This window comes from Chelonia mydas, chromosome 1 (genome assembly GCF_015237465.2).
Source record: "Chelonia mydas isolate rCheMyd1 chromosome 1, rCheMyd1.pri.v2, whole genome shotgun sequence".
NCBI lineage: Eukaryota > Metazoa > Chordata > Testudines > Cheloniidae > Chelonia > Chelonia mydas.
In genome coordinates this window covers 78,682,615-78,709,366 of record NC_057849.1, presented here as the reverse complement: position 1 = coordinate 78,709,366, position 26,752 = coordinate 78,682,615, and the positions used below count along the sequence as shown (strand labels likewise).

Sequence of the window (26,752 nt, the reverse complement as noted above, 5' to 3'; positions counted from 1 at the left end):
AAGCTGAAATTATGATTCAAGGTGTTTAACCAGGCAAATCTGGGGAGTGGGTAAACCAGTTTCCTGAAGACAAAGGACAAACTGACGCCTCTAGCCCGGGGTCAAAGCTGACTGGCGATCACCTGTCAAGTAGCCATTCTTTGGCAGTGAAGAGGGGTAGAACAGATGGATTTGCGTTTTAACAAACAACAAGGTCTTTCACCATGAGACCTCACGTCTGCATCCTCACAGCTGGAAGGAACTTTATCTAGGAGTAACCCTCAGGAAAATGCATTTCAAGGATGACTAGATTATAAAATGGAGAGACAAAAACAACCCAGGTGTTCATTCGCTATCTATCCCTATCCTTCTCTCTTGCCCTTTCGTTGAAGAGGACAAAAAAACCCAGACCTTTGGGAATGTTTCTGACCTGAGAATTTGATCAGCCCTGTTGCTGGGAACATGTGGTAAGGATTTCTCCTTGAACCAAGTCTAGTTTGTTAAGTTTTAGTTACTAGAAAGTGGTTTATTTTTTATTTCTCTTGTAGCCATTTCTGACTTTAATGCCTTATACTTGTACTTCCTTAAAATCTCTCTGTAGTTAAATAAAACTTGTCTTATTCTTTTATAAAAACTAATCTAGTGTTGTATTCAAACTGAATTGTCTGGGAGACTCCACTTCAAGTAGCAAACTGTTCAATATTATTTTAGGTCCGTTGCCACTGTAAGGGAATATACAAACTGTGCAGGAAAGGGCTGGACAGTGCAGAACACATGTTTTGGGGAGAAATTTGGGACTGGGAGTGTGTTGGTGTCACCCTGCAAGTGGTAACCAAGGCTGGTGGAAGCCAGTGTGTGACTGGAGTGTGCTGGAAGGCTACAGTTATACACAGTGTACACCAGGAGTGTGCACCAGGCCCTCTGAGGCCCCCTGCTGGACCGAGCAGTCCTCCCATACCCTGCCCCACAGTCCTCCAGGCCTGCTTAGAAAAGCTGCAGGGAAGCAGCCAATCAGAGCCCAGCAGGCTCAGATAAAAGAACTGCAGAGCCTGAGTAGGACAGTTCCCAGGTGGGACCTGAATGATAAGGAAGGGTGCTCTGCTCTGGCCACAGAAGGTTGAGAGATAACCAGAAACTGAATTCTGGCCGCATTTTGATTTCTAAAAGGAGAGTGTGGACCTGAGAACCGTAACCCTAAGAGGGAAGAGACCCAGTGGGAAGAAGCCCAGGGAAAACAGTAACAGCTAATTGTCAGAATTAAAGGGAGCAGTGTGCAACTGCTGCTCGTAGGGTCCCTGGCTTGTTGACTGGGAGATTTAGTCGGAGGGCTGAGCCACTGAACCAACCTACAGGACACCAGGAGAAAAAGAAAATTGCAGCTCCACAACCAGCCAACAGAAGGCACTCAGAAAAGGTGAGTGCGCTCCATCACACACAGACGCTCAAGGTGTGACCTGCCTGCTGTTTGTGAGGGGCCCAGGTTGGTAGTTACAGCTGCAAAGCATTCTAAGGCACCCAAGGCAACGCCTCACTGGTCTGGATTGGACCCCAGAATGTCATACACATATCTACGCGCTATTTTTCCTGAAAACCTGAACAAATTAAGATTAAATTATAGTAGAGTGAAAAAAGTGACAAAAAGAAGCCATAAAAGATCTTTCTAGGACTTGTGCCCTTTGCACACTTATGGGTACAGTACTCACACTAGTCACAAGTAGTCCATTGATATTACCCCAATTCCCCAAGATAAGAGAGACAAGACATTGGACAAAAAGTTCAGTTTAGGGAGCTTACTGTTCTTTTCCCGAACCCAAATAAACCCAGTGGAAAAACCCACAAAGGTTTTATAAAACACTGATTTGCTTCCTAAGCATATTTCTTAAACATAAAAAGGTACACATTGTTTAGAGGAAAAAGCTTGCAACATTGAATAAGACAAGAACACAGTCATCAGTCAAGGTTAGAGAGGTCTTCTGACTGCAGTGCTGTTTTCCCTGCAATTGTAAAAATCATGTTTTGAGGCAGAGTTCCTCTGTGCAGTGTCCACTGACTCCCTTGACTCTCAGAGCAGAGGGCACTGTCTAGGGTTCTCTACCTGACATAATCTTTTAGAGCCTGTGACCTTGCACCTGTTCCTGTCTCCCCCTATCCTCGCATCTTCCTCCTCATTATTTGTCCTTTGCCATTTAGGCCTTGTCTAGACTACGATTTAACATGTTTTAGCTAACATCTTTATGTAGACAAAGCAGTGAGCCTTCAACTCCAACAGTTCAACACATATTAAAGCCTAGCCTAGCCAAGGCCTTCATTTATTGCTGATTTGTCCATGACCTCTCCCTTCTGTTGAGAATAACCATGGTTGAGTATCTCAGTGGAAGTCCCCTTGTACCTCCACTCAAGCATCACAATGATTAAATAGGCCAAATATCTTTCACAAGTTCACTTTTAATAAGAAAGGTGGTCTTAGAAATAATTCTGCTACTCTTAACTTTAAAATAGCAGCCAAATCCAATTCTGAGACAACTGCTTCATTCTATAGTTATGTTAAAGACTACTGAAACCCTCATAATGAACAGCTATGAAACTAATGAACTAGAACAGATAAAACAGATAAAAACAGCAGTTCTGAAGTATGTGATTATGATCTCATTGTTAACTATCAACAGGATCGTTCAGACAGAAGTCCATAGGTGCTGGAACTAGGGGTGCTGCCGCATACCCTGGCTTGCAGTGGCTTCCATTATATACAGGGTTTACAGTTTGGTTCAACGGCTCTCAGCACCCCCCCCTTAAACAAATTGTTCCAGCACCCCTGCAGAAGTCATCTGCTTCTTTCACTTCTATAGCTAGAAAAGTATTCCTGTGAGCTCCTGGCCCAACATTTTCCTCATAATGCAAATCTTACAACAATTCATGACTACCAACTTATTTCTGTGGCAATTTCTTTACTTTTATTACATGTTTCCAGTGATTCAGAATGCCTTATCGATGAGAAAAGTTGTGTGTTAAGAGGACAAGAGAAAATGAACACTTCTGTTTGAGATGTTAACAGCGTCATTAAAATTTTATCACCGGTGATACTATGGCAAGATTTCATAGAATCATAGAATATCAGGGTTGGAAGGGACCTCAGGAGGTCATCTAGTCCAACCCCCTGCTCAAAGCAGGACCAATCCCCAATCAAATCAAATCTATATAACTGACGTGTCAGTATAAATCACATGCTACAACAGAAAAATGGAGCAGCCCCTCTCACTCCAAGAAGAGATAAATATAGATATGTTTAAGTACATACATTTCCAGTCAAATATGCAATTGCATGAGATGTACTCAGTAACTTGAGAATGTCACAGATTCAAAATATTTAAAGCAATCGTTAAAATATTTAAAAAATTGTCTCCAACATATGCTCACTCTAGAGTCTATATTTACATGTTGAGTGATAAGTGCATAGCCTGGAATGGGGATTGGGGAAAGATGTACACTTTAACCCCTCTTGACAAAAAACACAAATCAAAAACAAAGATTATCCCCAATTCTGCCTTAGTTACAAACATGTCCAAGAAATGAAAGCTATGTTGGAGCTACAGGCTTCTCTAGACAGTGATTAAAGCTCGGACTGCATTATGATACTACAAAATCAATACACATTTTATAAATGGCTGTTTGACTTTTTCCACATTTTCCATATCCCTTCTTACCACTTTGTTCATGCCTTAATGTGATATAAATATTAAAACAGCAAAAATAAATATTGCCGTTCCATTAAGAGAGGATATGAAAATCCTTTAAATTATCATTCACATCTATCACTGACTCAGAGCAACATCAGATATCCTTTGTTTATACATTTATTTTTAATACTTTTTCAATTGTACAGTTTTGTTTAATAATCTTATTTGACAAGAACAGAATCTATCACAAACCAGAGGAACTTTGAAGAAAGCTTGTTGTTTTTTTTAAGTCTCACTGATGTACAGAATCACAGATTTCATATTATATATGATAGGGCATTTTGACTGATCTGCCGATCTTTAATTACTAAGTATCAATAGTAAATATTTACCTTTTCTGTTACTGGGAAGAGCAGTAGCACTGCACAGACAGGTCTTGGCACCATGCTAAGTAGTTCTGGATCCATACCATACACATCTACAAATTGCCAGTCAGGATGTATACCTAACTGTTTGAGAAACTAGTAAGGAAAAGAAAAAGGCACAGTATTAAACAGATTTGTTCATAAATAATCCATCAGAAGCACGTTTGATCACCTGTGAAGTCAAATACACTTTTTGTGCAGATCAAGATATTTGAGAGGGAAACAGGAAGATGAAGTAAGGTTAAATTGTCATGACTGACAAACTGAAAAAGTGTAACGCTTTGCTAATCTAGATACCTTGAGGAACCATTGTCACAGCATAAACAGTTTTAACTATATTTAAATGCCATATGGGGGGGGGGGGGAGTGGATGTTCAAGTCAACAATTTTTCAAGTTGCATTTTAGTCACTGAGACAACGAAGATCCCAGAGGAGCACATGGATCTGTAATAGATGAAAGCTGAGTGCATGGATTTAAGAAAAAAATCCCTGCCCTCACATGTATTTTTCAAAGTATACCATATTGAGTGTTAATAGGCACGTAACTCATTTAGTCACTTGACTTGAGCAATCTGACCCCTAAGAGGACCTTCTTCACTAAAGAGATTAATGTTTGAGCATTTTACACAGTACACTTTAGAGGTGTTCTTTTGCAAGAAGGATGATATATAATAAAAATAACCCTATGACACCCAGCATAAAGTACCCATTTTACCTAGACAGAGATTAATGAAAGCTAGGCCATAACAATGCAGTTTATATAGTTCTCAGTTTGTTTCTTCAGAGCTATTCACTAAATTCTAGATCAGTGGTATTCAACCTCTCTCACACCAGGACCACACGTTACAACAGCAACAAGCTTTTGGATCATGAACTACCACTTGTCTAGCCATTAACAAAACTGGAAGCTGAACCTGCCTCTAACAGGGGTCATGGCCTTCCAGTTGAGAACCTTAGATCATTCCCCTTCACGAACAGTATCTCCCTTTGAAGTTGTTCGTCACATAATAAGGCTATGTCTATACTGCAGCTCTTACAGCAGAACAGCTGTACCACTACAGCTGTGCTGCTATAAGTTCTCGAGTGTAGCCGCTCCTTGCCGGCAGGAGAGAGTTCTCCTAATTAAACCACCCCCAATGAGCAGTGTTAGCTACGTCAGAAAAAGAGCCTTTCCTGCCAACATAGCACTGTCCACACCAGCACTTTTGTTGGGGAAATTTGTGTCAGTTAGGAGTGTTTTTTCACATCTCTGACTAACAAGTTTTACCAACAAAAGTAGTTGTTTAGACACAGCCTAAAATAACTATCTTCTACTCCTCAAATATGGAGGATTTCAGAACCCACACACAACCATCTCACAATTTTGAAATATTTGCCATTCTGATTGACCGTTTTGTTAGGATGTCATGAAAAGAGATTAGATGAATTTGATCAAATCACAGTTCAGAAACAATTGTTACTATGACAGATGAAACATAGCAACTTTGTTCTGCCTTATTTTATTCTAAGCAAAACACTGTGAGATGCCAGTGCCCTATCTTAGAACACTCCTTCCACAGTCTAGAAAAGTAGTGTATTTAACTTTCAGACCTGCATTGTTGTCCCTTAGCATATGCAGGGGCTACATGGTTTCCATGTAGGTTATGGATTTTCACACCTTCCTACAGGTCTGCCCCTAATCTAAAAAGAAATCTTATTCAACTGGCTGCAGTCTCAGGATGCAGGAGAAGGGGAAGGGCAGCCAATAATAGCCCCTGCACTTGGTGAGGGACAATCTGGTCACTCATATTATGGGGAGGCTAATGCTTCTCCCTCCCCTGCTGAAAGGCTGGAGAACTCATATCCTGAGAGCTGGCTGGGGAGCAGATGCAGCTCTGCAACTCCTGCTGTAGCTCCCGAAACTGCTAACTCAGGCCTGGGAGGACCACCAAGGAGGTGTTTTGAAAAGCTTAATAGAACTCTCCCCCCACAGTTGTTTAAAGGTGAGGATTTGTGTTGGTTTCTTTGGGTTGGGGGGGGGGGTGTTTTGGAATGACATGATAATGCAAGTAGAGAAGGAAGGAAGGAAGGAAGGGGGAGACAAAATTAAAAACATCTCTCAGCCCTCTCCTCCCTAGCATGGTGCCCCCACTGTACATACATATTTATGCAAATTTATTTACATTAATTAACAGGTAGGTACACTTACGTAGATTTATTCAAACCTGACCTAATTTTTTTGCTCAAGGATGTTGGCTGGGATGTTTACATTCAAAAGTACCCCCACTCCCCCCCCCCAAAAAAGTATGAGTATTTGATTACTGTAGTCCTTTCCTGACAATTTGAAATAAAGCAGAAAACAATTAAAATACTGATTAAAATTAGTCTTGCATTGGATGAGAGGCATGGTGGCTGTCCTTCATCATAGGAAGCCCAGGGTACCAATTACCAATGTTTGAAGATATAAAAGGAGATTGTTAGCCCTTGTAGAAACAGAGTGCACAAGACTACATATATTTGTGAGGTGGTATGGGAGGAAGTAAGGAAGGAAAAGCAAAGAAATACTTCCAACCATATTTAGTTTATTAAATTTTCTTTTAACAGCTGTGATTTATACCCACTGTTTTGGGAAGCTTAGACACTTAGCCATTTTAAACATTTTATTCCCAATATTCTCCTTACTTGCTATCTCACAGTGCAGAACAGTTAGCTAAAACTCTCATAATAAGTTAAGTGGAGATTCAGTGTTAAAAGGAAGTATAAAAGAATCTAGACATAGTGCATCGATTAAAGTAAAAATGATTTAAATAATTGATTTTAATCCATGATTTAAATCAACAATCAGCAAGCCTTGGTTTAAATAATCAATTTTAGTCCTATTTTACATTTGGATGTTTTAGTTATTATTTTCCTAAAGAAAGGGTGATTCTCATTGGTTGGTAATCTTTAAAGCATTATTTTAAACTACTTGATTTGCAATCACCTCTAGCCTCTACTCTGAATTTGGTATTTTTTTTAAAACCAGGAGAGTGGTGTGTATTTATACACATGTTTAAAGCAATTATATAGTTATGTACATTTAAGATTCTTAATTCTTACATTTTAATTCTGTTAGAAAGTGATGCATGATGTATTTTTATTTACTAGATTAATAATCTGTGTCGATCTTTATTTGGATGAAATTGGAATTCAATGTGCAAAAACAGAATTAAAAATACAATTAAACTACCTTAAAATGTGCTGGATAAGAATGGCAAATTTCTTATATTATAATTTCCTTTCTGCTAGCTGAATCTCCCACAATTCTAATACACATGGGCCATTCTCCTCCTGTCTGTGGTTTCTGGAGACAGTTCAAAGCTGTAACACAGCCTGTGCTACCCTCACACCCTTCTCCAGCCTGCTGCCACATGATTCATTCCAAAGCTGTGTACAAACTCATACAATATGATTAGTAACAACAGCTTCAATGCCAACCCATAAATTATGTACAGTAGACTATGGCCTACAACAGGGGTGGGCAAACTACGGCCCAGGGGTGGCATCCGGCTCTTCAAATGTTTTAATCCGGCTCTCGAGCTCCAGCCAGGGAGTGAGGTCGGGGGCTTGCCCTTCTTTGTGTGTGCCGTGGCTCCGCATGGCTCCTGGAAGCAGCCGATATGTCCCCCCTCCAGCTCCTACATGTAGGGGCAGCCAGGGGGCTCTACACGCTGCCCCTGCCCCAAGCACTACCCCCGCAACTCCCATTGGCTGGGAACAGAGGCCAATGGGAGCTGCAGGGATGGGGCAGCACACAGAGCCATCTAGCCATGCCACTGTGTAGGAGCCAGAGGAGGGACATGCCGCTGCTTCCAGGAGCTGCTTGAGGTAAGTGCTGCCTGGAGCCTGCACTCCTGATTCCCTCCCATGCCCCAACCCCTCGGTCCCAGCACCCTTCTGCACCCCCAATCCCTCATATCCAGCCCCACCCCAGAACTCGCACTCCCCGCCGGAGCCCTCACCCTCCCCCACACACCCCAACCCCCTGCCCCAGCCTGGAACCCCCTCCCGCAACCTGAACTCCTAATTTCGGGCCCCTCCCCAGCGCCTGCACCCCCAGCCAGAGCCCTCACCTCCTCCTGCACCCCAGCCCCCAATTTTGTGAGCATTCACGGCCATCATACAATTTCCATACCCAGATGTGGCCCTCAGGCCAAAAAGTTTGCCCACCCCTGACCTACAAGCAGAACTACCAAAATTAAGTACTATCCCTTGGCTAGGAAGACATTCAGGGAGGGCAGAATTGCGGGAGATACTGCTAGCAGAGCGGAAATGATCAAGTAAGAAACTTACCATTCTGCATCTCAGCGTCTCCCACAATTCTGATATGTATGGGACGTAGCAAACAGTGAACAGACATGAGGAATAAGAAAGACAGAATGAAATAGGGAAGACCTCCTCGAGTTAATTGCCCAAAATGACCACCACTTGCAGCAACTTTCTGCCAAAGGAGGCCTCTGGAGAGGACAGATAGTCCACTCTATAGCATCTAATAAAGGTGTTAAGTTATCAGCATATTGCTGTCCTACACTTTTGTAGTGGAAGCACAACCGCTGTCTGCCCACAAAGTTGCCATAGATTTTGTGGAGTGTGCCTTGATGCTGCATGGAACAGGCACACCTGACACTTTATATGCCTCTATGTCACTGATCCACCTATGTTACTGATAGCTTGGATACCCTGAGCCTTTAGCACTTCATATGAAAGGAGATAAACAAGGAGCCCAGTCTTGTTGATTTTAGTGCACTTGAAACAGATCTTTAATACTCTGAACATCCAAAGTTTGCCACAGCTTTTCTACTGGGTGATTTGGCTTTGGACAGAAGGAATGGAGGGTGCTCTCCCATGAGGTATAAAAAGATGAATTCACCTCAGACAAGAATCTTTGGAACCAGTACCTGATGTTTCAGCAAATAGTTCCATACTTTCAAGAGAAAGGCCTGGTGGTGCCTGATATGAGACTTTGACTAGGGGGTGATTCCTATACACAAAAATCAGGAGGCCCAGCAGCTGTAGATACTTAACTATGTAACAGCGTGACACAGCCAGACCTATAGACTCTGGATTCAAACTAAAGCCTACAAAAAGGATGGGTGAGATGGAAGACTTTGAAGAGTAACATTCTGTTGCCAACATGGAAGGGCATCGGTGCATGCCCAACAGAGACCCAGCTCTTCCTTGTGCCCGGCTTTCCTGGCCAGTTAGCCGCCACAAGCTATGAATCCAAGCCATGAACTCAAGCTACATTCAGGACTGGTAACTGTTCAGCAGCTGCAGAACCTGTGTGTGTGTGTATGAACGAACGTGTGAATAAATGTGAAACTGAATGAAATGTTATAGCTGTAACTGACTGCCAACTATGATTCTTTTTGTATTCACAATAAATGTGACATTTTGTCTTATCCCCTCTAATAAGATCCTGCTGGTTTTTATTTTATTGGTATAACAATCTAACCTGCAGACTCTCAGTGTGGAGGAAATCACAAGCAAGCACAGACCCAGCAGAATGGCTCCCTCTTGCTCTCCTTTCCCAGCACAGGAGTTGGGGATAGGGAGGTTCTATGTCCAGCTAATCCCTGGCAGTTGTAACAACACTTTGAGGCTGTTACCAATTACCATAAATTACAGCTGGCCTGAGACTGCTCTATATTGAGTTTTGGGACTGGCATGATGACTCCAAGATTGAAAATTAGGGCATAAAGTTAATGTAAAGCCACATATTCCTCACCACCACCCTTCTGTCAAGCACAGAAGGGCTGTCTCAATAATCTAGACCATCACGTATAATGGACCTGGTGCTGTTCAGCCTACCTTTCCAAATAAGCAGTCAACGGGCTGTGTGTTATTTACCAGGTACTATAAAAACATGCAGCACCTACAGCTCCTTTCATCCAAGAAATTTAGAGCAGTAAAAAATACCATCTTCTCTGCCTTGCTAAAACGTAATCTGGTACAGTAAGCAGCTCACTTGTTTGTACCAGGGAGACAATGGCTTTTCATTATACTGTATACCATTCACTAAAGATGAGAGCTAGTTTTGCATGAGAGTCAGACTGTTTTAGTGTAGTCATATCTGTAAGACAGACTGTTGAACAACTAACTGAAAACAAGGAAACAGAAACAAAAAGGTAAGTGAAAGCAAAAAAAGCAGAACAAAAGTCAGAATGTTAAGCATGCAAGAGAGACTACTGCTACATTACTGCAGCAGCTTCAAAGGCAAATGAATTCATACTTAGCAGAATGAGTTAACATTTCAATTACTTCAGACGGATCAGTTTCCTAAAAGATTCATTCTAAACTCTGCCACAAACTGTGAGGGATTGTGAATTAGTCACCTTCAGAAACTTAAAGTGACAGTAGTGGAAGGAACCATTATGAACATCTAGTCAAAACAATTTGTGCCTTATTTCCAGTCTGAATTTGTCTAGCTTCAATTTCCAGCCATTGGAATTTGTTCTGCCTCCTCCATTCCTACACACAGATCTAGAGGAAGGATAATTCAGGGGTAGAGAAAGAATGGTCCAACAGTAAAGGTGCTGCCTCAAACTCAGGAGACCCAGGCTTAAATCCCTGCTCTACAACAGACTTCCCATGTGACCTTGGGCAAGTCACTTGAAAATCCCACTAGATGTTTATCTGCATCTTTAGTCACTTAAGTACCTTAAAAAAATCTGACTCTCAGTCTCATTACCTCAGTTCTCCATCTGTAAAATGGGGTTAGCAGTACGTTCCTACCTCACAGGGGTATTCTAAAAATAAATGCATTTAAGGTTGCGAGGCACATAAATACTATAGTATAAGTATCTAAGAGATACACCAATACTTTTTTGTTGGCATCCATTAGGGAAGTAGTCAAGAGCTTAAGTTAAGAAAGTGGTATACTAATGTATTATAAAGGGTTTATTTGATAAATACAGTAACCCAATTGCACAAGAAGGATATCTCTTACGAAGTGTTTCTGGGGACAGGAGGGTGGGGGAGAAGAAATGTAGGAACTTTGAATAGGTTTACAAAAATCAAACGTGAATTATTCTTATTTACTGTAGAGTTTGGGTAAAGTTTTTTTTTTTAAAAGCATTACTTAATATCTTCAGAAGGACATCAATGTAAATATTAAGATGTGTATTTATCTATATTTCTTAAGATTTTATACTGTCACCCATCACTGTAGTATAAGAGTTTCTTCCATGTAAAAATCATAGCAATAACCAAATCTCTAGTGAACTTCATGGAGTCTCTGGCACTCCTTTTGGGATAAGAATCTCTAAATGGGGCAGGGTTTTTTGTTTTTATCTTCATTTTTTAAATTTTTTCGGGGCTTACTGGGTCTGAGAGTCAGTGCTACAATAATCATTTTTATGGTGGAAAGGCATTTTTCACAGGGGAGGGTTTTCTAAAGCAAATGAAGCATTTCCTAAAGATGCTCAGACCCTGAATTTGTCTGATCAACTCTCCATTTGTTCTATAACTGGATCCCCTCAATCACAAATACTTTGTCCCCAACTCCCATGAACTTGATCTGGGGTGTTGTGATCTGTAATGTCCCAGAGGAGCACAGCTTGTGCAGTGGTTCATAAATAGGAATTCAGTCTTTAACGCAGCTGGCGTTTGATCCACTGATTGCTTTGAAAATTAGGAGCAAGGCCTTCAACTAACATTGGAAACTGAGTGAGAGCCAGTGAACATAAGCATCACATGGTCACAGAAGCCTAGACCATGGAGAAGACAAATTGGAGGAGGACTGGGCCAAAAGAAATCTGATGAGGTTCAACAAGGACAAGTGCAGAGTTCTGCACTTAGGAAGGAAGAATCCCATGCACCACTACAGGCTGGGAAAAAGGACCTGGGGATTACAGTGGACGAGAAGCTGGACATGAGCCAGCAGTGTGCCCTTGTTGCCAAGAAAGCCAACAGCATATTGGGCTGTATAAGTAGGAGCATTGCCAGCAGATCAAGGGACTTGATTATTCCCCTCTATTCGGCACTGGTGAGGCCACACCTGGAGTACTGCGTTCAGTTTTGGTCCCCCAACTACAGAAGGGATGTGGACAAATTGGAGAGAGTCCAGCAGAGGGCAACAGACATGATTAGGGGGCTGGGGCACATGACTTACGAGGAGAGGCTGAGGGAACTGGGGTTATTTAGTCTGCAGAAGAGAAGAGTGAGGGGGGATTTGATAGCAGCCTTCAATTACCTGAAGGGGGGTTCCAAAGACGATGGAGCTTGGCTGTTCTCAGTGGTGGCAGATGACAGAACAAGAAGCAATGGTCTCAAGTTGCAGTGTGGGAGGTCTACGCTGGATATTAGGAAACACTATTTCACGAGGAGGGTGGTGAAGCACTGGAATGGGTTATCTAGGGAGGTGATAGAATCTCCATCCTTAAAGGTTTTTAAGGCCTGGCTTGACAAAGCCTTGGTTGGGATGATTTAGTTGGTGTTGGTCCTGCTATGAGCAGGGGATTGGACTAGATGACCTCCTGAGGTCTCTTCCAACCCTAATATTCTATGATAAGAAGGGTAGCTGTATTGTGTATCAGCTGTCGTCTGTGTATCATATACACTCAGCTTCAGATACAAAGAATTACAATAATCCAGCCTGGATGTCACAAACGTATGGATCACTGTGGCCATGTCATTGTCTGGAAAGAACGGGAAAAGTTTCCTGGCAAGCTGTAGGTAAAAGAAAGAACTTTTGATACCGATACTACCTACTCATCCAAATTTAGAAAGGAGTCAAACAGGAACTTTAGCATTCACACCACTTTGATAAACAGGGGCTGCATGTCTTCAATGGAAGGTGATGATAACTTTTTTCCCTTTCTAGACAGCATCACTTCCATCTTGCCGCGGTTCAGCTTGAGCCAGCTGTTCTCATCCAAGAGCGGTAGGTTTTGTTAACGTTTTAGTTGTGGTGGTGATAGCAATAATTTAGAATAAGATCCCTAAATTTCTATGAACTGATATCTGGAAGGGACCTTAAGAGGTCACTGTGACATTACACCCCATATTTTTCATAGTAATATTATTGTGATATAAGTATGGAATAATTATGATGTATTTTGTGCAAGATAAGGAATCTGAGATATCATGGAAAAGGTTATGATTTACTGAATATGATTATCCTACTTGTATGCATGTATCATTATGGTATCTGAAGTTTGGAATATTGTCGATATATCTATTACAAACGTGTTTACACCTGAGGAACGCCCACTAGGCAAAAGACTGTCAGGCTCTGTATATAACATTACTGGCTGGCTGGCAAGGGCCCATTCAAGCCAATGGACTATTAGGAAGAACAATAGGTCTAAGAAGAAGCTAATTTCCCACCAGGGAGCCTTTCTGAGGATGCTACAAACAGCCTCAGAGTCATGGCTGCTATGACACTACAGGGGCATGTGACCAGATCACCTGGTACTGGACTCCACCTTGGAATACCAGTGTTTTTAGCACTGAAAGGCATGGGAGCCATGCTTAGAGACAAAGGGTTCCCGCCATATGCAAAAGCTATTTAAGGCAGGGGAGTGCCATCATCATGGTTCTTCACTGACTCCCCGCCCCAGAAAGACTCTTGGAAACACCTGAGGAACAAGGATTTGAACTGAGAGGAAGTGCTGGATTCAGGCTAACAGGGAATTTTAGCCTGTGAAAGGAACACCTGGATTTTTTAAGATGCAAGCAAGTGCAGCTTTCCCCTTAAGAGTCTGCAGCCTCCTTGAACCAATAATTAGGGAGAGAATTTGCTACTCCTATCCAATCTCTTTAGTTATATTAAGCCGAAATTGTGTTTTTGTTTATTTGCTAGGTAATATGCTTTGATCTGTTTACTATCCCTTATAACTTAAAATCTATCCTTTGTAGCTAATAAATTTGTTTTTACTTTATCACAAACCGGTGTGTGGGAGTCGTAACTTGGGGCAAAAAGCTGTTGTATATTTCCTTTCCACATTGAGGGACGGGGAAAATTTCATGAGCTTATGCTGTACAGGTCTTTGTGCAGCACAACACAGTGTAATTTTGGGTTTACACTCCAGAAGGGGAGGGTGCTCTTGAGCAGCTGGGCAGTTCCTTAGCTGTAGCCTCCCTTTGCAGAGCTGATCACAGCAGCCTATAAGTACTGCAGCTGGGTGTGTCCCTACTGGTGTTTATGCTGGTGAAAGAGCAACCTTGGAGAGCTTGACAATTTATCACAGCAACACAGGGTGAGAGGGAGCCCAGACTGGTGGATTGGGGGGGAGGAGAGAGGGGGCTCAGTGATACCCCAGTTCCAGGTGGCACCCCAGGGGGAACTGGTCACAGTCACCTAGTCCATTCATCCCCCCATCTCACTGCTCAGGCAGGATTAAGTATACCTAGTCCTCCCCATTCTTAACTCCTCTAATTACAAGGATTCCACCACATCCCTAGATAACCTGTTCCTGTGCTTAACTAACCTTGTGGTTAGAAAGGTTTCAGAATATCTAACCTAAACCTTTGTTGCTGCAAATTAAGCTGATTACTTCTTGTCCTATGCTCGGTGAACACTCAGAAAAATTAATCACCATCCCCTTTACAACAAGCTTTAGATATTTGAAGACTTAAATCCCTTGCCACAGTTCAGGACAATTGTACCTGTATTTCCTCTCAAGTGGTTCAGAAAGGACACCCACTCTCACTTTCCAGGACCCCAGCCATGGTCTTTCCGGGTGGAGACCCATGTCTCTCCCTTCTTAGCATGGTATTCCCAAGTTGCACAGTTCCCTGCCTTCACTGTATAACTCCCAGCACAAACAGGTTGCCTAAGAACTCCTGCTTGCTGTCTCTTCAGAGATACAGAGTGACTGGCAACAGATATAAGTTACTATGCAGCACTTCCTACGCAAGCACACTTTATTCTTTAGGTCAGTCATTTCCAGACTTGTTCCACCGCTTGTGCAGGGAAAGCCCCTGGCGGGGCAGGCTGGTTTGTTTACCTGCCGTGTCCGCAGGTTCGGCCGATCGCGGCTCCCAGTGGCCCCGGTTCGCTGCTCCGGGCCAATGGGAGCTGCTGGAAGCGGTGGCCAGTATGTCCCACACACCACACAACACTAACCCAGGAACCTATCCTTGCAACAAAGCCCGTTGCCAACTGTGTCTACATATCTATTCAGGGGACACCATCATGGGGCCTAATCATATCAGCCACACTATCAGAGGCTCGTTCACCTGCACATCTACCAATGTGATATATGCCATCATGTGCCAGCAATGCCCCTCTGCCATGTACATTGGCCAAACTGGACAGGCTCTACATAAAAGAATAAATGGACACAAATCAGACGTCAAGAATTATAACATTCAAAAACCAGTCAGAGAACACTTCAATCTCTTTGGTCACTCGACTACAAACCTAAAAGTGGCAATTCTTCAACAAAAATTCTTCAGTGGAAAATACAGCTCCCCACTGAATGCATCCGATGAAGTGAGCTGTAGCTCACGAAAGCTTATGCTCTAATAAATTTGTTAGTCTCCAAGGTGCCACAAGTACTCCTTTTCTTTTTGCAAATACAGACTAACATGGCTGCTACTCGGATACTGAAAAGAAAGTTTTCTTTCCCCCTTCTCACCTTATTCTAACTCAAAACTCATCAAAAATAAAGGAAATTTATCTAGCAGGAGTCCTGAAAACAAGCTAACAAGATTAATAATGCAAGATAGGATTGGCACATTCGAGTTGTAGCTTGTTTTTGTTATTCCTCCCTACTTAATGAATTTCTGTTTCAATTAGAATAAAGAGCAGCTGAATGGCAAGTAAACCTCCCTTCTCAGCTAAGAGAAAGGAGAAGAGCACTTCAAGTGGGAAGTATGTATCCTCCATCATCATCCACAGCTCATAGATCTCCCCTGCCTATGAAGTAATCAAAAACAAGGTAGTTTAAAACAAAGCTATGTATACCACGAATATTTTAAATTTTGAAAGTCCTAAAAGAAAGTTCAAGTTGAGTGCTCTTCCGTTGATTACAAAGGAAAACAGGCATTTCCATTAGTTAGTCTTCACATGGAAGAAATTCATTTTCAGACATTGCTAGTTTTTTTAAAAGCCAAATTAAGTGCAAAAGCCAAATTAAGTGTTTAATACAAGATGGCATAATTCTGACATTTTTCAAAATGTCATTAATTTTCCCTCAGTTTCATCCTATCACTGCTAGCTAGTCCCAAGCTATATCATGTTAAGTTTCTCTTCGGCTTCTAATTATTATAGTTATGAGTTGTTAAAAATTAATAAACTTGAAGCTTCTCTTGTCTTATTTTCACCTTTTTCTTTCTCACTGGAAAGTAACCAGATACTTAACTTGGATGTCAAAAGGACTATTCAGTCCAGCTATCCAGTTTATATATTATAAAATCTGAAATAAATTTAGCTGTAAGATTCCAGTAGCATAGGGGGAAAAGCAGAGAACATGTGGTACACTCTCAGACATTTTAGTTTAAAATTATTTTTAATTTTGTCAAGTCATTGCACTGAAATGAAAGCACTGGCATAGAAACTGCTGAATTACAGTGCTTAGTAGGGAATGTGGAAATAACCTGAAAAAATGATCTAGTAGCCACCTTCCCTGTCCTGCATCTTCCAACAAATTAACTTCATTATCATGGAATTTCTTAAAATAAACATTCTACACACATAAAGAGCAAGGTACATGATCAACTCAGGGCACACAATGCATTATTTCACAGAGTAATAGTACTTCAGCATTCCGCTAATTTTAAAAATGTGATTCTGCTCTGAAAAAGTCAAGCTATGTTTTCTGGCTCAAACACCATCATTAGTAGCAAAAGATGTATACAGGCCAAATGATGCCTTTGCTGAGACTATTGCTTTTATTAAGGAATTCACAGCTGAAACTAAGGGCTACATAGGTGGCCTTACAAACAGAACATAGCCAGTCATTCTACTGATGCATGAGGTAGAACAGAGCTCACTTTAGCTGTGCTGGTTCTACAAGAGAAACCAGAGTAAAAAGATGAACCAAAAACTAATTTCTGACACTAAAATGAGCAAATATGACTGAACAAGAAGCAAGGTACAGATACATTGTTTTAAATAATGCCATTTTCACATACATTTTTCAGAGCAAAACATGACTATGTCTCCGGTTCTGTAACTGGATTTGCATAGGTGAGCTCTTGGACTCTACATGAGTACAGAAGTGCACATCCAACCAAGCCCAGAATTAGGACCCAAATATGTACACTGATGTATAAACAGTGGGAAACACCCTCATAATTAATTCACTTCTTCCACATTTTAAAAAAACCCTGTCTTATTTGCATTCTTAGGACTGTCACACACAAAAAAAAATGTTTGCACTTCTTCAGAAACTCAAATGGGCTATGAAAAGGGCGTGGGGGTAAAAGAGGCTTTGTTGGGAGCAGTGAAGGGGTATGGTCCCTTAATTACAGGGAAGCGAGAGAAGTTGGGTGTGATGGTAAAGGGTGTGGTGGAGGAGGAAGGGGCTGGTTATTATATGAAACAAAGCTGCTCACCTGGTTAATGACCTGAAAAGAAAACAGAAAAAAAGAGAGTAAATTGTCACACCAGCCCAGCTACAGCCACCAAAGCCCCCTCGGTGCCCGCTCATCACCCCCTCCCCATAGCCCCAGACCCCCACCCCAGGCATCGTCTCCTCCCTCGCCCATAGCCCCCCGCCTGTCACCCTCCCCCGTAGCCCCCTCCCCCTATTGTCTCCCAGTCCCCCTCCCCCGTCACTTCCCCCAGCTCTGCCCCCTTCTCCCTTATACTCCCCCTCTCCCCAGTCACTCCCTTCCCCCGCCTCAAGCACTCACGTCGGGATTGGCCTCTAGGGGCAGCCAGCGGTGCGGCTCCATGCTGCGGGCTCTGGGCGCTTCCTTCTGCGGAGCTGCAGGAGCGGGCACTGACAGCGCCTCACGCGCCTGCCGCCCCGCCCCGGGACCGCACCACAGCGAGCGGGGAAGGAAAACATCAGCCTCCTCCTCCCCCGGCTCCGGAGCGGCCCGGGGCCTCTGCCCGGCGAGAGGGACGGACGCCGCACCGGCCAGGCCGGGGGGAGGGGGCCCTGTCGCCCGACCAGATTCTCCAAGGCATTCCCGCCACCCCCATCTCTCGGCACATGGACTCTCCCGCCCAGGCAGGGGCGGGGCCGCGGCCGCAGTCTGCCCGCCCCTCCTGCCTCGCTGGCGGTGCGCGGCGCCGGCGGGAGCGGACCGTGGCCGCGGGAGGGCTCTGTTCTGTCCCGCCGCGGCAGCCGGCTCCGCTCGGCCAGGCCCAGCAAGGGCAGCGAAGCTGAGAGCCCAAGCCAGCGAGCGGCGTTAATCGCGGGCAGGTGTCGCGGTGACCCTGCAAGGCACCCCAACCCCAGCGCAGCCCGCAGCGGGGAGACAGACAGGCAACCCCTCACAGCCTCTTCCCCCCGCCCCATACATACACAGACCCAGAGATGGACACCCCCCACAGTCACCCCAGAGACTGATGCCCCCAAAACGACTTACATTCAGATACACAGAGACCCCAGTGACTGACACCCTCACAACCATACACATTGCTACACGCAGAGACCTTCTGACTGACACCCACACAGAACTCCCCCAGTGACTGACATCTTCCACACAAGCACTCCAGAGACTGACCCCACAGAACCACAGGCATCTATACACATAGACCCCAGTGACTGACACACCACAGTGACTGATGCCCTCACAGAACCACACATCTATACACACAGATCCCTTTCTTATTTGAACACTCCCTTTCTCTCCCTGATCTTCAACCTGAGTGTTCACCCCAAAAACCTATCACTAAGTGTTTGTAACAGAAATAAAACATACTTACATATTAAAAATAAACTCACAGAACAAAACATAACATGAATCTGTCATCTGCTTACACATTGTACATACCTTTCCCTTTTTGTTTTATTTTATTTTACACCTTGATCTTTCCAAGATTTACACACATGCTTAATTGTATTCACTGAATTAATCCCATTGACTTCAAATTCAAAGGTGACATCTAGTATGCAAAAATAGAGGGATCAAATGAAGTGGATGGCTATGGCAGGAAGGTAGACAGAGAACTTCTTCCCAGTCTTGTTAGTCTTGTGAGAGGGAAATAAATATGAAGAATCAAGACAAGGACACATCTTCACTCGCTTCCCTGTTACCTTGGCCACAGGAAGCATCAGCAAAAACTCACATCCCATTCTGCCTCTGCCAAAGAGAGCAGAGCATCTACTTGGGGTTCTTTCTGACTCCAGAACAAGTGATTTCCTCCTTCTCACTCATCAGGAGTGGATAACAAACTTCAGAGGACTCAGGACTCCTAGCCACAGTCAGAATAAAGAGTTCTGAACTAAAAATGGGGAAAGTGACAATTCATCAGCAATCTGAGCAATGACCAAATGGGTCTAAAATGAATGATGAGAGAACCTTAGTGAATTGCACAATGCAGGTGTTTTGATAACCATGAGATTATGGAGGTGTGTAACCTCCACCTTCATATAACATAAACACAAATTATTATATCATTGGGAAAGGAGAGGGCAAGACCAAACAGGAATCTGACTCATAGGTATAGTGCTTCTTATTAATAACAATAAACAAGTACATAATGTTGCACAATAATTGCAAACCTAGGATGGGGTTGCAAAATATTATACCTGATTTGACTAAAAGGGGCTTTAGTTAAATATGATGCAAAACTGTGGGGTATAGATTAACCAGCACCGCCAGTCTTTTACAGTTTTACTAATCAGTTCATTTTCAATATGAACAAATTCATTATTTTGAGATCATGGTAATATGGTAATGTTAAAAGCAAACTGCAAATAGAACACCTATAAAACCTGCATCACGAGGAATATCTGATGTCAGATTATTCCATATATTAGACATATGGATGAGAGGAGATAACCAGGGTTCTGACCAATCTTGGTTTTGGGAATACTGTACTGAATTGGGGTAGGTTTTCCATATATCCTGTAGGCCAGGCGTGACTGATTTTAAGGGTCCCAAATTCGGTTTGACACTGATGCAGCTTCGTGACACCAACATGCCCCCAGTGCATCAAACTGCGCTGTGATTTGACTGTGCCACACAGCATCGCGTTGCCACACCAAGCAGCCACACACTGTGCCACACAGCATCTCGTTGCCACACCAAGACGAAGAAAGTATTCTGCTGCAGGACGGAGCCTGGCGACAGCCCCTACATGTTGCATATGTACTAAGGTTTCAGAGTAGCAGCCATGTTAGTCTGTATTCGCAAAAAGAAAAGGAGTACTTGTGGCACCTTAGAGACTAACCAATTTATTTGAGCATAAGCTTTCCTGAGCTACAGCTCACTTCATCGGATGCAACTAAGTACCTCTCGGATCCCTTTTGATTTAGTGACTGTACCGACTGAAATCCGGAGTCTCATCCAACAGGTTTTAAACGTGGGGAGGGGGGGGGGAGAAATGCCCTTTCACTCCGGGAACGCCGCCGGAAAGGGAAGACGTCACAGATCAAGGACACAGAGCGGCAGCCCGCGAGGAGGTTCAGGCCATGCGCCGCGCGAGACAGGCTGAGTCAGCGGCTCGCTGAGCTAGACGCACACAAACCGCTGGGGCCGGACAAGCGCCCTGGGAGCCTAGCTCCGCGCGATCGCCTCCGACGGAGTCGCGTGGTTGGCGCCGACCCCACCCCCTGGCGCTCGATTTCAACGCCATAATGAGCAACCAGTGAGAGCTCGGGAGCGGGGCGGCCCGCGGACCCAGCAGCCAATAAGCGTGAAGTGTGGCGGAAGGTAGCCGACTGATGATTGGACAGCGGAGGGTGGGTCTGTAGTTGCTAACCAATGAGGTGGCCGCTCGCGGGTGTTGTTAGCGGAAGCAGCCTGACGGGGTCACTGGCGGGAGGATGGCTGCCGGAGCTGCCGTGGTGGGGGCGCCCTCCTTGGAGCCCTGTGGTGAGAGGGCGGGGCTGGAGGGGCCCATGGATGGACGGGTGGAGGTGGGGTGTTGGCTAGGAAGAGATTGATGGGGCACGGGGGGGGAGGAGTGGGTGAGGCAACAGGGAAGGGGAGCTCAGGGCAGCGGGGTGCTATATGGGGGCAATGGGGAGGGAGTTAGGGCGGTACATGGAGGGGGTGGTGGTGGGACCCAAGGTGGAGATGGGTCTGGAGTTGTGTATACACACACGCCTATCTCTGAGCTTTGCTGACACCCTAAGAGAGGGCCGAGGCCTGCCGTCATGTGGCTATCATTTCTTGGAAGAAACTGAACATTTTTGGATTCAGGTTTTTAACAGTGAGTCGTTTCAGAATAGCGGCTGGGTTAGTCTGTATCCGCAAAAAGAAAACGAGTAGTTGTGGCACCTTAAAGGCTAACATTTATTAGAGCAGGTTTCAGCAGCAGCTTTCGTGAGCTACAGCTCACTTCATCGGATGCATACAGTGGAAAATATAGTGGGGAGATTTTATATACACTGAGAACATGAAACAATGGGTGTTGCCATACACACTGTAACAAGAGTGACCAAGAAAGGTGAGCTATTACCAGCAGGAGAGCAAGGATGGGGGGAAACCTTTTGTAGTGATAATCAAGGTGGGCCATTTCCAGCACTTCACAAGAACAGTAGGAGGGGGAATAAACAAGGAGAAATAGTTTTACTTTGTGTAATGACACATCCACTCCCAGACTTTGTTCAAGCCTAAATTAATTGTATCCAGTTTGCAACTTAATTCCAATTTAGCAATCTCTCCTTGGAGTCTGTTTTTGAAGTTTTTTTGTTGAAGAATTGCCACTTTTAGGTCTGTAATCGAGTGACCAAAGAGATTGAAGTGTTCTCCGACTGGTTTTTGAACATTATAATTCTTGACGTCTGATATGTGTCCATTTATTCTTTTACGTAGAGACTGTCCAGTTTGACCAATGTACATGGCAGCGGGGCATTGCTGGCACATGATGGCATATATCACATTGGTAGCAGTGCAGGTGAACGAGCTTCTGATAGTGTGGTTGATGTGATTAGGCCCTATGATGGTGTCCCCTGAATAGATATGTGGACACAGTTGGCAATGGGCTTTGTTGCAAGGATAGGTTCCTGGGTTAGTATTTTTGTTGTGTGGTGTGCGGTTGCTGGTGAGTATTTGCTTCAGGTTGGGGGGCTGTCTGTAAGCAAGGACTGGCCTGTCGCCCAAGATCTGTGAGAGTGGTGGGTTGTCCTTCAGGATAGGTTGTAGATCCTTGATGATGTGTTGGAGAGGTTTTAGTTGGGGGCTGAAGGTGATGGCTAGTGGCGTTCTGTTATTTTCTTCGTTGGGCCTGTCCTGTAGTACGTAACTTCTGGCTACTCTTCTGGCTCTGTTAATCTGTTTCTTCACTTCAGCAAGTGGGTATTGTAGTTGTAAGATAGAGATCTTGTAGGTGTTTGTCTCTGTCTGAGGGGTTGGAGCAAATGTGGTTGTATCCTGGAGCTTGGCTGTAGACAGTGGATCGTGTGGTGTGATCTGGATGAAAGCTATAGGCATATAGGTAAGTATAGCGGTCAGTAGGTTTCCGGTATAGGGTTTCCATCATAGGGCCCTGCTCTCCTGCTGGTAATAGCTCACCTTTCCTGGTCACTCTTGTTTTAATAGTGAGTGTAACTAACCCTTAGAACAACTTATCTGGGGAGATGATTCTCAGTCACTTGAAGTCTTTCAATTAGGACTGATTGATTTTTTTTTTTTTTTTTTTTAAAGTGCTGTAGCTCAAATATAAGGTATTGACTTAATGTAGAAATACCAGATAACGTTCTGAGAGTTATGCAGGAAGTCAGTCTAGAGATCATAATGGTTCTTTCTGACCTTAAAATCTATGTCTCTATGGATTCAATTGTTGTTAAAATTTACCTTTAATGCGGTCATTAGGTATTTTTTAATAGGTTTAGTTTTTGTTCATGAAGCAGAAATCTGGCAATAAACTCCTGGATCTTGACCAAAGATTTTGTTTAAAATGCAAACCCTGTCAGTGCAGAGGGGATGAGCTGAGAGCCTTCCCATGAGCTGAGAGGATTTTTTTTTTTTTATTTAAGGGCACACAGCTAATTTTTTTTTTTTTTTTTTTTTTTTTAGATTTTGGTAGTACTGCTGATATTATTAAACTAATACCTAAGGATCTATTTGCTGAGCTAGTAAGTAATATTTCTATATTTAGCTCTTATGCTTTTGTGTATTGTAAAATGTTTGAAGTGATGGTTATGTTACTAGCTGTTTGAGTAAAAATTTCCCTGATAGGGTAATAGTAATGTCCCCCACCTTTGCCTTAGTAGACTAAGTCAATTTTGTATTTTTAGAAAATACTGATTTTGCTTTTGAATAGTACACACAGGAACAGCTAGGCTGGCAAACAATCCCTTTCATGTTTTCTATTAAATCATTGGAAAATGCACCCTTAGTGCTAAATAGTATCACTAGTTGCAGCTGTGTGTTGTAAGTAGTGCAAAGCAGGTAGGCTAGTGGTTTGAACATTTTTTTTTTCCCCGCTCTTGTGGGTTTGATGGTATTTAAATGTAGTTTTAGCAGCAGCTACTGACTTAATACATCCTTTTCCTTTTCACTTAGTATATGTGTAAAGTGGTATAGCACACTATTTGTATATTGCCACAATAGGCTTCTTCGCTTGGCCACTCTGTATTGAAACCACATGACTCCAGGTGTACACCCACTGTACAGATATTTTTAAAGCATGATATTTTAATAATTTCACTAGTTATTGTCCATGTAACTTTTTCTTTGCAGTGTGAGCGAATTATTCAGCATCTTCACTGTCAGATCCCAGGTGTAAATACAGTAGAACTATGCCAGGTAAGTTATGATTAGTGGTCATCCAAAAGCAAATCACTTACATTCATTGTATATAGCATGTCACGTGAATTACAGAATGTTTCTAAGACTTACATTTGTTTGTGTTTCTAGAGATTTCAAACAGCTGGAGTTGAAATGAACGTTGCTGACCTAGCAAAGATAATTAATGTTGTTTCCTTTTTATTCAGGTAAGCCAGAACCCATCCTCCCTATACCTCTTAATTTTATTCTTTCTTTAAAGAATAAAAAAATGGGGGGGGATCATAAAAGGTGGAAAGGTATAAATTAAAGCGGAGGAGCCAGAAAATTTTGACTTTGAGTACTTGAGAGGATCTAAAGGGGCTTGCAAACTTGTATTAACTCAATTTTTTAAATTCATAAATCAGAAACTAGTCTGTTTTTCCACTTAGAATATTTATGAATATTAAATATATGGGGTATACATAAATAAAAGGAAATTGCTCCCTTGTGGGGACCTTGCATGCAAATTCTTAGCACAGTTTACTTTGGGGGAAATTAAGTAAAATCCTTTGCGAAAAGAGTGTGTAGGTTGCATTACACAATTACTATGTAAAATAATATTAATGAACAGAACATTAATGGAAATGTTTGCCTATTTTAAAAAAACCCTGGATTTCTTGAACATCACTCTTACAAAAAGCTACAAATTGTTGGTTTGTTTTTTAAATTTATCTACAGCACAGCAGCCAAAAACAACCTCTCTGCAGAAGAACTCTCCACTGGTCTGGGTAATGTAATCAGTATGCTGCCAAAACATGCAGTTCAGGTTATTCGCCATATGTGGAATGAACAGGGCAAATCTATCATTATGTCAGAAGATGCTAGAAATATGGCCACAGTGGGACAGGTAACTAGCTCAGACTTCTAATTCAATCGCATTAACTTTCCAAAAATGTCTACTTCATGGTGGATGCTGCTGCAAAAGTGGCAAACAATATATTTAATGGACCGTTGGATGCCTGCCCATTGTGATTAGACCTGGCTAATATTAGTTTCCCCTTAATACTTACAAATAGTTAAATGCTTAAACATATAGAGCTAGGTGGTTCAAATATTTTTCCAACAAGTTTAGAAGACTTCCATTAATACTGCATTTTCATTCTGACAACATAGATTTCTACTTAAAGTTGTATATAGGTTTTATAACTTGAAAGAAGTGAATGCCACTAAACACACTTGGCACTTTTAATTACAAAAAAAAAGTTTGTCTGCTTATTCGTACAAGTGACAGTCTGTTCAAACTACGCTTCTCATCGTTGTTAGTGAGTTAAAATGGAGCTTTAATATTTTAACTTCCATGAGTTTAACATTTTACTTAATGTATAGCACAATAAGGCTCTGACATTCATGTACTTAAGCAAAACATTCTGATGTGAATTCTTACATTAATACTTATGCATGATCTTTATATAAAACTGTTACGGTCATGTTATGGACTTTCATGCACAAAAATAAAACAGTAATTCTGCCTCTTTTAATGCGTGAATAGATCAAGTTGAGTATTTGAAAAAATTCAACATGTGTTTCTGAAAGTCTAGAGTTAGCTAAGAATACTTCTAGCTCCTAAATTCTTGATGAAGATTACAAAGAATACAGCCATAGCAAAAAGGTTTCATATAGGCATTAGTACAGTCTTGTGCCTCTTATCAGGGGCTTAGGAGTGATGTTACCTGGATTTTCTTTATCAATTAAAGATGGGTGGATAAAATCCTCCTGCCATTAAAAATTGCACTGGCAGCAGAAAAATCTGTTCCTGCTTGTATACTTACAAACAACAACAACAGAGCACTAAGAGCTCAACATAAGCAACCTCATAAGTAGGTTTTGCTCTTGCCCTTCTTTAAGGACTTAATTTTTGGTTGTGTGTGTTCATTTAAAAAAAAAAAAACCCTTAGGATTTAATGCCAGTGCCTTTCAGTGATGTGTATCTGCTAAATTATTGGAGCTTATGTTGTTGAAGAAACATTTCATTGCAACACAATTGTGAAGACCTAGACGTGTCCTTAACCCTTTTTGTTAAGAATCAAAAATAAAATCAGTGAAGCTTGAGTGATACTAGAACCCTGGAATTGTCAGTAGAACCATGCTTTTGAATATCTGTATCTAATCCTCTTTCAAATAACAATCTGACTTCGTAGTAATTGCCTAGCAAGTAACAACAAACAGTTGAAAATGTTTTTTCTTGAATTTGTGTTATCTATGAAACTTCAGTCAAATCTAACTTCACCAAAAATTTGCAATTGTAAATTTATAATTATGGCTATTGACGGATGATGATCTCTGCTATGCCAGGAAAAAGCCTGTTGTCTGGGCAAGTGAAATGTAACTGCTTAATGTCAAGCTGGAAACCTGTGCCTAAATCCTGGTTGTATTGACTGACTGGTAGAGTCTTCAAATGAAAATGGACCCATAAATGCTACCGAATGGTAGAAGAAATGGATGATGTATTTGCCTCTCCCACTGACTTATTGAATTCTCCAGGGCCTCTTTTTTTCCTGAAATTGTGTTCTATATAGTAATTTGAAGCTATGTTTGCATGGCTACAAAGTACTTTGGAACAACAACTTTTTGGGGGGAGGAAGGGGAGCTGCAGTTGAGACCCAGGTTTATTTAAGGCAGTGGCTCTCAACCTTTCTAGACTACCGTATCCCTTTCAGGAGTCTGATATGTCTTGAGTACCCCCAAGTTTCACCTCACTTAAACTACTTGCTTACAAAATCAGACATAAAAATACAAAAGTGTCACAGCACACTATTACTAAAAAATTGCTTTTTTTAACCATATAAATAAAAAATTGGAATATAAATATTG

At 42.4% G+C, this 26,752-nt stretch overlaps 2 protein-coding genes across 11 annotated transcripts in view; one reads left to right on the top strand and one right to left on the bottom strand.

Moving 5' to 3' along the window:
* The window catches only part of UCHL3 (ubiquitin C-terminal hydrolase L3), a 64,645-nt gene extending 46,469 nt beyond the window's left edge, over positions 1-18,176 (bottom strand). The window contains exons 1-3 of one of the 2 annotated variants that reach the window (XM_037895256.2): positions 17,903-18,176; positions 17,603-17,614; positions 4,046-4,174 (exon numbers count right to left, since the gene is read on the bottom strand). In XM_037895256.2, the coding sequence (XP_037751184.1) occupies positions 4,046-4,174; positions 17,603-17,614; positions 17,903-17,944 (183 nt within the window). In that variant the 5' untranslated portion in view covers positions 17,945-18,176. The remainder of the gene's footprint in view (positions 1-4,045; positions 4,175-17,602; positions 17,615-17,902) is intronic. The other variant, XM_037895262.2, reaches the window with a different exon arrangement.
* COMMD6 (COMM domain containing 6) overlaps positions 841-26,752 on the top strand; it is a 49,579-nt gene continuing 23,667 nt past the window's right edge. For 2 of the 9 annotated variants that reach the window (XR_006286999.1, XM_037895281.2), the window contains exons 1-5: positions 20,968-21,040; positions 23,189-23,247; positions 23,855-23,920; positions 24,032-24,108; positions 24,620-24,788. Coding sequence is in view for 5 of the 9 variants with exons in the window: in XM_037895281.2 (XP_037751209.1) it covers positions 20,992-21,040; positions 23,189-23,247; positions 23,855-23,920; positions 24,032-24,108; positions 24,620-24,788 (420 nt within the window). In the remaining 4 variants the exon portion in view is untranslated. The other 7 variants (XR_006287006.1, XM_027829748.3, XM_043534044.1 and 4 more) reach the window with 6 other exon arrangements.